Source organism: Tiliqua scincoides, chromosome 1 (genome assembly GCF_035046505.1).
Source record: "Tiliqua scincoides isolate rTilSci1 chromosome 1, rTilSci1.hap2, whole genome shotgun sequence".
NCBI lineage: Eukaryota > Metazoa > Chordata > Lepidosauria > Squamata > Scincidae > Tiliqua > Tiliqua scincoides.
In genome coordinates this window covers 43,103,813-43,116,133 of record NC_089821.1, presented here as the reverse complement: position 1 = coordinate 43,116,133, position 12,321 = coordinate 43,103,813, and the positions used below count along the sequence as shown (strand labels likewise).

General features: G+C 40.3%; 1 protein-coding gene across 1 annotated transcript in view; it reads left to right on the top strand.

The window, feature by feature from the left end:
• The window catches only part of CCDC73 (coiled-coil domain containing 73), a 60,314-nt gene that overhangs the window by 16,321 nt on the left and 31,672 nt on the right, over positions 1–12,321 (top strand). The window contains exons 4-6 of the mRNA XM_066619179.1: positions 1,736–1,771; positions 2,649–2,723; positions 9,410–9,448. Coding sequence (XP_066475276.1) covers positions 1,736–1,771; positions 2,649–2,723; positions 9,410–9,448 — 150 coding nt within the window. The remainder of the gene's footprint in view (positions 1–1,735; positions 1,772–2,648; positions 2,724–9,409; positions 9,449–12,321) is intronic.

Sequence of the window (12,321 nt, the reverse complement as noted above, 5' to 3'; positions counted from 1 at the left end):
AATGGCGGGCACCTTTTTCACTGTCTCCCAGGGGAGATTTCCTTTGCATGGGCTTGTCTTCCCCTTCTTTTCAGTTTAAAGGGGAGCTATGTCCCTTCGTGCCGAGGAGGCACTATGTCTATTCAGAAGTAAGTCTCATTGTGTTCACTGGGACTTGCTCCCAAGAAAGTGTGTATACGTATAGAGCAGTGTTTCTCAAACTGTGGGTCAGGACTCACTGGGTGGGTCGTGAGCCAATTACAAGTGAGTCCCCATTCATTTCAATATTTTATTTTTAATATATTAGACTTCATGCTCCTATGGTATGTGACTGCATTTGGAGAAATGTTACAGATCTGTAACTTTTAACAAGCTACCAGGTATATTCTTTTAACAATGATGGGACTTACTCCTGGGTAAGTGTGGGCAGTGGCGTCACTAGAAGAAAGAAACACCTGAGAAGAATGTCCCTCCCTTCAAGCAGATGAATGTATTGAGCCCTATGGAAAGCGAAACAAAGCCTCACAGTCAAGTTTACTTGTGAGTAAGCAAATGTGTCTTGGCTGGTGTGGAAGATCAGGTGAAGGAGAGTGCAAGGCTACCAGAATGGTCCTGATCCTATGCACCTGCAGTGAAACAAATGCTCCAGAAGGCAGCCTCCCCCCCCCCTCCACTAAAAAGGATCAAAACAGAGGCTTCAGCTGATAAGGTGAACCTTTTTGAGACTTGCAAAGCCAGGTGGATTCTGACAGTGATCTAGTTTAAGCAGAAGTTCTTAAATTGAACTGGGCACTGGGTAGGGCTGAAAACCTTATGATTTTTGTAGCAGGCAGGCTACAGAGCAAATTCATTTGGTGGAACAGGGCTGGCTTCTGCTTATTTAATTATTTGTTTTACTTTAATTTATACTTATTTATTTTGATTTGCCTGATGATGTCACTTCTACCATGACATCACTTCTGGTGGGTCTTGGACAGATTGTCATTCTAAAAAGTGGGTCCCAGTGCTTAAAGTTTGAGAACTGCTGCAAAAAGGTGTTAGTGGCACCCTGGGGTGTGTGTGACATCACTAGTGACCAAAATCACTAAAATCATAATTTGGAAGAATAATGCCATCATGTTATATATGAATCAATGTGTAATTTCATGCAGAATATGTTTTATCTTTGTTCTATCAAATGGTACAGCCAAAAAACCAGTGGGGGCGGAGTGATGGTACATTACCATGCCCACCACCTGGGGTGTTGCCCCGCCCACTGCATGGGGGTGACACACTGGCATCCCACACCGGGTGACGCAAACCCTAGTGACGCCACTGAGTGTGGGTAGGATTGCAGCCTAGGATTGTTAAAAATTTTCCTGCTTGATGATGTCACTTCCAGTCATGACATCACTTCCTGTGGTTCCTGACAAATTCTCATTCTAAAAAGTGGGTCCCGGTTCTAAATGTGTGAGAACCACGGGTATAGAGCCTTTACTTGACCTTTTGCTGCTGCTGTCTCAGTCCCCTTCTCACTGTCTCACTCTCCCTTCTTAGATGATACCAAAGGCAAGAATGGGGACTACCCATAGCTCTTGGGGCAGCTATTGGGGAGAGGACTATTTTCTCTGCAGTTTACTCCCACAAGTATTAATTACATTCCATTAATTAATGGGTTGTCCACCCATTGCATAAAATGCATATAAATATGTTCTAAAATGTTGCACATATTGTCTGATCAAACTCTTCAATTTCTTTCCTTTTCGGGGCATTAAAGTTTCAAGCAAGAATATTTGCAATGGAAGCAGAAAAGGTAATGATTATTGTTATGGTATGATTTTTTTTTGTTCAGTAAATTGATAGTCATTTAGTGGCTGGGATTCAAAGTGTTCTGTGCATATATAGGCATTTTCTAAACTCTTCACATGTGCTGGCAATCTCATGCACCCCATGAAAGACACCCATCAAATGTTGCCCATCCCCCAGAACATGAGGTACGAGAGACTACTGCTGGAAAGAAACATTGTCCACTTTTCTACATTCACACCAAAGGGATTTTGCTTATATACACAGGCCTCTCTCAATTACAGTCAATGTTTATAAGATTTCATGATAGCTGTATTCCCAGATTTCCTGTATCCCCAGATTTCATGATAACATGTATCCCCGTATCGTTAACAGATCCATGTTTTCACTGTAAGTCAGCGTTTCTCAATGTTTGTCTCCTGCCATACCACTTCACATGGTCCACCTATGGTCCATAGTACTACTGGAAATATCTGGTAATGTTGTCATTGCCAGTTACTTCTGGATTAGGAGGCCAGATGTGATGCAACAAGCACCAGTATGTGGCTCAGGGCAGTGAGAGGCTGGAGGGCTTTTTCAAGTGTGCAAAAAAAGTTGCAATTGCAATCTTTGAATTGCAATCCAGACATTGCAATCCAGAAGAGACATTAGAAGATTATTGAAGGCTTCATAGGAAGATATAGATTCCCTTATAAAATGATCATCACACAGTTGAAGTCTGTATCGCCTTCTCAACTTGCAGCAAAATATGCCATGTTTGCTTATAGATTATACCCATAATTTTACATCTATTACAAGTGAATTAGTAATTTCTCAACTAAGAGACCAAAGCCTATCATTTTACATGTCTTCCCTCTAATAAAGGATGCTTTTTTTTTTTTAAGGGAAAATACCTACTTGCTAATGAAACAAAAGAAAGAGAAATAGATGGATTAAAGGAAACATTAAAAATATTACAGGTAAATTGTTTCATTTTTATACAATTGTTTGCTTGGACCCTGATCTTACAGAGCATGGGTATAGCAGCCATGAGGTCTGGGTGTACTTAGCTGAGTGAAATAAGCTGCATGCCTGCCAATCAGATGTTTGGAAGCAGAGTGGGCAGTCACATAATGCAATCCTCTTCTTCCTGTTTGGAGAGTGGATTAGCAAATCCAGCCTTTGGTATATTATTTACACATATACAGAGCATAGTGGAAGCAAACAGTCATTCCAGCTGGAGGCAGTAGATCCTCAGAGAGGAAATGTGTGCAGTCTCTCATGGCTGCTCACCTCCAGTTCCACCTAGCTTTAGCTAGAAACTCAGCTCTAATTAAATTATGTATGGAATTGTCAGTGGATGAATTAGAAAAGGCCTCTGGAGTTACCAGTTTAACTTCAAAACTTCCTCCACTGTTTCATGTTCTACAGTGCAGCAGTCTTATATGCCAAAAAGAATTGGCAACCCTGGTACCTTAAAGCTGACTTTACTATGAGCGTATCCTCAGGGCCAACCTAAATGTGTGCCTAACTCTGCACCATCACTGAATGGGGTTTATTTAGTTCTAAATAGCTGGGGGTGGGTGGGTAAAATATGGCAAAACTGAGGTGGGGTTGGTTTTCCTCTGATTTTATATACTCTTTCACCCATTCTGGATCTTTTTACCCTCCTCTACTTTAGAGGCTTAGGAAGTCTGGGCTGTCTTGGCATCCTGAGAAGGACTGCTGAGTCATCCAGGTGATCTTTGAAGATTTACAATTATTAAAAATATTTATATACCACTTTTCAACAAAAGAAACTCCAGGGAAGATCTTTCCCTTCAGTACCAGGAAGATGTTGTAATTGTAAGTTGTTTTGAGCAGTGTTTATTAAAACTCATATAACATGTGCTCAAGGGGGAAAAAACAATTGTGTATGGAAACCCAGTGTATTGGCCAATGGTACATATATACAATTTGGCAAACATGACTGAGGCAAGAATTAAAGTGCACAAAAATTTACTGAAAGTGCTCAGAAACAAAAAACAAGGTTTGAACAGCAAATTGCTAACTCACCTCCATTCATTCATAAACACATTCATTATTAAATGGTACTGTACAGGGAATTCTATCACTAACATGCACACACAGTGGAGCCCTAAAGAAAAGAGTTAGAAAGAGGTGAAACAAGGAGAAGGCAGTACAGAGGAACTCTGGAAGAAGAAAGGGTAGTGTAAAAAGGGAGAAAACATGGCAGGGGGAAGAACATCATTTAACTTTGGTGTCCTGATAACCTCGATCTAGAGTCTTCAAGCATTCAGGCTGTCAGGAGGCAGGCTGCATGTCAATATAAGCTTGTATGCTTATAGTGGCCTTTATAAGGAAGATCATTTTCACACTGGTAAGCATTTAAATAACACTAATGGGCATGCTGGGGCAGTGGAGACAGGGTTCCCTGTATCCACAGGGGTCCCTGGAATGGATCCCCCATAGATACAGGAGCATGCCTGTACACATGTTTAAATGGGTTTCTTCTGCATGATTTGAATTAAACAGAAATAAAATATTGACCATGAACAAAGGGGATATTTTAAGTCAGGGAAAACTTAGGCTTTAGAAATCTTTGCCCTCAAGTGTAGAATCTTTGATCTCAAGTATAGAATTTGCTTGTTTTCTCCTTGTACTGTTTTGATTATCAGGGTCATTCCATGTCAAATTATTGTTCTTAGATTTTGATAAAACTTATACTTAATGATCCTATGTAATTGAAGAAATGCATTTTTAACTCTTAGAGAAAAAATATATTTAAGTTTAATTTAATGGAATTTATTTCAGGTAAACATGTATGGGATTGCAGCCCTAGAGCTCTAGTCAGAATGGACAATGTGACAGGGTGCTTCTCAGATCAACTTCATTGTATACAGAAAGCTGTCATTTAGGGGGAAACAGAATTTTCTTAGGAGAGGGGCACTTGCTAATAACAAGAACATGGAGTGGCTCTTCCATGAGGCGTCATTGCTTACCCTATTAGAGAAGCACCAATTCAAGTGGTTTTTCAAATCAATGCTCCCATAGATGATATTTAGAAAGCTGCCATTCTACTAACTCAGAGGTTATCAGATGTTTAGCACTGGTACCCACTTTTTTACAATGATAATCTGTCAGGACCCGCTGGAAGTGATGTCATGATTGGAAGTGACATCATCAAGCAGAAAAATTTTGAACAATCCTAGGCTGCAATCCTACCTACACTTACCCAGGAGTAAGTCCCATTGACTATTATTGTTAAAAGAATATACATAGTAGCCTGTTAAAAGTACAGAGCTGTAACATTTCCCCAGATGCAGTCACATACATGGTAGCATTAAGTCTAATATATTAAAAATAAAATATTGAAATGAATGGGAACCCACCTGAAATTGGCTTGCGACCTACCTAGTGGGTCCCGACCCACAGTTTGAGAAACACTGTACTAACTCATTCTCTTGTCAATATAAAATTGACACGTATGCTTTTGGTGATTCATTACAGGCATCCCCTGGTGTCTGGGATACTGGAAACTGTGGATAAGGGGAAACCCTATCTCTGTGGCTCCCCATGGCCTTCAGGGGCCCACTACCTTAATGTTCATAACATTTACACGAAATGGCTCTTGCTTTAACAAAGTAAGCAGGCACTCAGCCTCTTGCAATTACTGTATGCCTTTTGCTTTAACAGATAAGCAAGCAGGCAGGCTAGAATGTTAACTTCCTATTTTGTGCTTCCTGTTAATGTTCACACTTCCTTCTAGCCTGCCTGTTTGCTTACCTGTTAAAGCAGGGGTCTCCAAACTTTTTGGTCAGAAGGCCACATCTAATATCTGGCGTGGTGTGGAGGGCTGGAAAAAGAATTTAAATATAAAGTTTAAATAAATAAATTAGAGATGGAACTTAGATGAATGAATGAATGTTTGGGCTCATTCATTCCACCTCTCTGGCCCTCAGAACACCCTTCAGACACAATCAGAGCACAGTTCTGGTCATGTTCAGTTGAGTGGACCAGAGGCTTTCAGGGGACAAGAGGTTGGCCATGGGCCAGAAAGAGGCTTGCTGCGGGCTGCATCTGGCCCCCAGGCCGGGGTTTGGAGACCCCTTTTGTTAAAGTAGCAGGCATACAGTAATTGCAAGGTAGCATGCCTGCTTATTTGGTTGAAGCAAGAACCATTTTGCGCAAATGTTATGAACATAAATGAAGGTAATGGGCATGTGGGAGGGGTGCAGGGAACTGCAGATCTGTGAATACTGGGGGATACCTGTTTTTGGAAGAACAGTACTGCAGAATTGTCATGAATATGTACACTTTAGGCCTAGGTTAGCATGTGAAGCCTGAACCAAACTAAGTCAGTAACGGAGAAGTGGCTAGCAGTTCCTAGCTGCAAGAATGTGAGTAAACAAACAACAAGAATTACATCCCATTGGAATGTTTAACACCTCAGTAGACTGAGGGGCGCCTGATCAAGCGGAATGGAATGCAGCTGTGGATCTCCAGTTGGGAGGAGTAAGAACTAGGAGGGCTAGCAACCAGACCCACTCTGTCCTCAAAAGTTTCTGATTGGACAGACTAAATAAGTATGAAGTCACCTCAGTACTATTAGCATATAAAGTATAATAATGAGTGCCCCAAGGGGTGTGTCTGGTTCTTCTTGGGCAGAGTCCTTGGGTGCAACATCCTGCACGCTGTGAGCTCCATTGTCCACCATGGGCATCCGGGCTCACAGGTAGCCTGGAGCTAAGAGATCTACAACAGTAACTGACCCAGGTGAGAGATGGGTATTAATAGAGATAGCCAGCTAGCTTTATTATTTTATTGCTGATATGTTTCCTAGATGTTTATGCCTCTAGCATTTGCTGCCTTATGTAACCTTATGTACTTAATAAACTAAAATCTCTTTTACCAAGTTGTTTCATTGTATGTTGGGGACAAAGGTTCAGAATCCTGCCTAGCCGTTCAGCAAGCTACCAAGTGCTCATTGAGGTCTAGTAACTTGAGGACTGAAGCTTTAATTGGAGAAACAGCTCAGTGCCTGCAAGGGATAGAGTTAAGCCTAGAGGGTCTCAGTGTCCCTGGACTGAGGCACTGGCACATACAGGGTGGTGGCAGTACTACTGGACGGGGGAGCCTTGAGGGCTTTAGGGTTCGAGAACCATGAACTCTGAGCACCCCAAACCCCCCTAAGTTTGCGACAAGAATGTTTTGAACCAATAGAACTTTCTCATCTGGGATGCTGCTACCCTATTCCAAACTGCTTTCCCCCACCAACAAAGAAAAAAAAAATAGACTTACCTTGAAATTTCATTCATCTTAGTGAGATAAGACCAGTTAACCCTACTATATTTTGATATGTGAGAGTGGTCATTCCTTCATGCCCATAGTTTACAGACTCCTATGAACACCCTCTCTTTCCTGACTTACTTCTCTGATATTTGAGGGTGGATGATATGGTTAATTATATTTTTCAAGTTAAGTTTATTTAATTATTGTGCTTCTTGCCTGAAAACATCTAGCTCTGCTTGCAACATTAGGAAGAACTTCAAAGTAATTTGCTATCCCATCACTGCTAAGAATGAAAGTTTGTGGGAAGTCTGTTTTTTCTTTCCAAATCATTCTGACTTCCTTCCTACTATTAAACACTCACACCTACCTTTGCAAAATTTTCTCAGATGAACCTTTTAACCACGAAGTTACAAAATTTTGCTGTTGTGCAAATCCATCAAGCCTTTTCTGTCACTGTGCAACAGTGGGAAATTTTATCTGTCAGTAATATTGTGCTAATCACTCTGTTCTCATTAACTTTATAAATAACTTGGTTATTTTGGTGTCACTGTCTGTTTATTTAATAATCTGGTTAAAACTGAGATTATTTTAAAAGCAAATGAAATTCCTTCACATTGCTGACCTTCTGTAGAAAAGGCTGAAAGGATTTGTTATGCCCTGTTCAATTCATGACACAGCACAAGTGATATATAGTGTACTTCATGGTCTGCTGAACATGATACATGGACTGAAACAGTAATAAATGCTCCCTTGCTTTTCTTAACTAAGATAAACTGAGGGGAAAAAGGTATCAGATAGAATTTGATTTAAATTCACCACAGCGAAGTCATTCAGGGAGTCAGTTCTGATGATATTTTAGCTCTTTAACTTGCAGAAATAGTTATTAATGTGAGCGTTATGCTTGCGTGTTCCAAATCACAAGAGCAATGTAGTATTAGAACTTCCCATAAGATTGTGTTTTCTCTTCTCTGAATGGGAATTGAAGAAATTGAAATTTTCCTGAGTATGAAGGAAGAACTGCAATTTTGTGTGAGTTTGCTCTTTTGGGGGCTCACTTCTTGTGTAACTAGACTGCTCACTTTAGCAGTTATTTGATGACAGGAATATCATCAAAAGCATCCAGTTTTCACCTGCTGTAATCACAACCTGTTCCTACACTCTACTGAACAGTGGCAGCAGAGCATAGAATCAGGATTTTCTCACCTCACTCTAGTACTGGAAATGGGCCCTATGCCGGTGCAGTAGAAGTCCTGTGCTGTCACTGAGGAAAAATTGTTATGCAGCATATGAACACTACAAAATTCTAGCGAGGATGGTATTTTGTGCCATATTGTAAGGGGAACAAGGGTGTACCTTGTTTCTCTGTCACTGGTACCAAAGCATGCTAGCAGGACGGCACAATAAGTGTTACATGAAGAGGTTTAAGAAGATAATTTGTTTTGCAGCAACTGAGACTTTACTTGTCTCTGCTTGCACCTGAATACTGGACTGTAGCAAATTCATTATACCTTTGTAGTTCTGTGCTTTATAGTTAAAAATCTAGAAGCAGCATTATCAAGAACTCTAGTGCATGAACACCACAGGGTGCAATCCTAACCCACTTTCCAGCACTGACATAAGGGCAATGCAGCTCCTAGGTAAAGAAATAAACATTCCCTTATATTGAGGAGGCCTCTTTGAATGCCTCCCAACTGCAGGATGCAGCACACATCCCATTGGCACAGTGGGATAGGATTTGGGCCATATATGATGTCATGCAACTTTCATTATATACTGACCTTGAACAAGTTATAGCAGCAGTACTTGCTGCTGACAGCTTTATATATGCCAAGTTACAGAAAAATAAAATCAGGAGTAATGTGAACTAATGTATGGGGTAAAGTAACACTAAGTTACATCTGAACATGCTGCAGCACTAAGAAAGATAACAGGACGCACAGGGTGGGACATGATGTCAGAATCAATTAATCTGTAGTGTCGAGGGGAGTATTGCAAAAATAATGTAGCGTACAGAGAAGTGAATAGAATATGATAAACGGAACCATGGGGAAGAGAAGAACGGGCATTGAAAGCCCTGAAAATAGTAGCACAAAAGATTCCTATGGCAACTTCTGTTTTTCTGCATGCTTAGGGAGAAAGACAAGCATGCAAATATGGTTAACAGAGACATGCTTCCAACTGGAAGCACTCTTATTTGTAAAATATGTTATCAAGCTCTTGGTCCTATGTTCAGGGGAAAGTTCAGTCTTCTGCTATAAAATGTCTGTGATGTTCATATACTATATCCTGTAATGTCGGAATTCTAGTTAATTGGCTTTAAATCTGTTAATTGTAGGCACTTTAGACTCTTATTGTACTGTTTTTATCATTACAGATTTCAAAATACACTTTAGAAAAGAAAGTTAATGAAATGGTAAGAAACAGCAATTATAAAAAAGGTGTTTTTTTTTACATTTTAGTTTAATGTAGTGTATAAGAACACTAGTATACAAAAACACTGACTTGTCAACTTTTGTCCAAATATATTTTAGTGAAAGCTGAAATTTGCAATAATGTTTATTCAAGCCTTATTTTAAACACTTTTTGGGGGTAAAATCATAGTGGACATTTTATTTTGCAATTTTTAACTTTCATTGCTAGAACAGTAACATAAAATGTTTCAAGGAAAAGTATGCTTATAACTATATGGTTTGGTGAGTCTAGTTTTATATGTTTATAGCCAGCTTTATACATATTCTATATAAAGCACACTGCAAAGTTGTAGAGATCTATTTTGTCAGCATTTTATAGTGTTTGAATTTTATTTGAGGAAAAAAAAAGAAATGAGAGGGGAAGAGGAAGTGCCCTCCTCTTCTTTCATTGCATTGCAAAAAGTAAGGGTGCTAGTTCAGTTTAGTTACTATGAATCACTTTGGAAATTAAAGAGCTGTTGAAACATTGCTAAGCTTGATTGACTAAAAGCTGTGAAAATTCTGTTGCTGCTCAACTGGAAAGAATAAAGATAATATTGTCAGACCATTATAAACTGTGATTTTAATTAAGAAGCTCAAAAAACTAGAGTCCAGTTTAGCCTTAAGTACCATGACATTTGTACTGAAAGTCATCTTCAACGCTACAGTGATTTTACACAAAATATGGCGAAATTGAATAATGTGTCCTTTGACCTGGGAGATAAGGCTACAAGTTAAAGATCAAAGGCAACATGGAATGCATTTTGTCTTATTTCAGTTTTAAGTTAGATTTGTTATTTCAGTACTTATAACCTCTTTTTATATACACAAATTATTGAGCTGATGATAACGTTACCTTAGCTTTGCCTGTTATCAAGCTGTAGGATCTTGTTGTCTATGACAAACTAAAACATATTTTGGCTACTCTAATTTTAACAAATTGCCCACTAATTATACCTTATTTAATTTTGATAGGTATATGCTATCAGAAACACAGTGAATTTAGAATGTTATGGTTAATCCAGGGCACTTTATAGCCCAGTCCTATTCAGATGCCATGCCAATGGTGCATGGACACCAATGCAATGTACGTCATATCTTAAGACTATCCTGCAGTGCCATTCTGACAATGCACTGATGCCAGCACTGCAAGGGCCATATGCAAAACCTGTCCTGGCAATGCAGGGCTGGTACTGTCTATCCCAGTAACAGCCCCTGCATCCATGGAAAATGGAGTCCATTATCAATGGTGTCCTGACATCTGCACATCATAGTTGCATCCTTAGCATGGCATCACTAACCCACTTTCCTGATGATATCACTGTATCATCTCTGTGACATAGTCACTGTGACATCAGCATGGCACCTGGCCTAGATTCTTTTAAAAAGGGGACAGATTTATGGTGGAAAATTCCACTGCAGATTAAAGTCATGATTACTGTGTTGGGAGCCCTAATAGCACTGAAGCAAAGCAGGATACTGGTAACTCATTGCACAAAGATATAGGCTGGGGGCCTGCTATGTTAAGTACTCCCATGTCATCAGCAACCTAGTAATCACTGTGCCACCAGCAGTGATTTTTTTTTAATGATAATGAAATAAAAACACATAACACTGCTTTCTGCACAAAAAACAAAAAATCTGCAAAAAAAAAACACAACACAATTCTCTAACACCTCTACATGCATGTGGCTGCATCTGCTGACACTATATCAACTACCTAGTACACTTTAAATGATAATTTATAATATATATTTAATATAATTATATACATAATAGTTAGTTGGCAACCTTCAGTCTCGAAAGACTATGGTATCGCGCTCTGAAATATAATTACATATATAATTTATAATTATATAATATATAATTTACAAATATAAATTATAGTTTATAATTTTAATTTATACAAAAACATGCCCTTGGAATAAAAATATAACACTGCTTTCTGCACATCTTATTTTTGTTCAAAATATCTTCTGGACATATTTTATTTTTATTTTTCCAAAATATGTGGAAAAAAACCAAAAAGCACATCTCTAGCCATCAAACACCCAGGACAGGTAGCTAGATCCCTTCTTTTTCCTTCCTACCCATACCATTCCCTTATGCAAGTTGCACCTACAACTCAGTGCCTACGGGCAGCCCAGTTCTGAGCTGCCCGGGGCATCCAGCCTTGGCAGCACTGAGAACGGCTGCAGCCAGATCCTGCACACCCCAGGAGAAGGGGACTTTCGTCCCCTTCCCCCGGGTAAGGGAAGCAGCCCTGCAACGGGGCTACCCACTTTACCGCCGACCGAAAGGTTGGCAGTAAAGGCGTTCGTGTACAGCGCCAAGTCCTCCATGAATGCCTTGGATCCTGTGGAGCAGAGCTCCATGGACCCGCCTCCCTCCCTCCACCTGGCACGCCTTCCGCCCGCCACCCTCCCCGTGTCACACCTCCAAGTCACGTCTCCCCCCGCTGGCCTCCCCCCTCTCCGGAACGCCTCCTCCCTGTCCCCCTCCCTGCCCCTGCTTACCGTGCTGTGGCTTGGTGCTGGGCTAGCATGGGCAGGAGCCCAGCGGTGAGGCTTGCAAACGTGCCTTACAGCACTTTTTCAACAGTCCATGGCGGCACAGAGCAGCAGCACAGAGCCCAGGATTGGGCTTTGAGTTGTTCATTGAAAATTCTCCCTGTGAACCTTACTATGGAAAAGAACACTTGGCTCCCTTGTCTTTTCCTCACCACCTCCTTGTGCACTTTTTCTTGTCTCTTTAAGAGTCTCTAACCCTTTGCTAAATTCCCTACACTTTTCTTAAGTCTGTGTGCTACTTCTGCTACTTCTGTGTGTATGTGTGT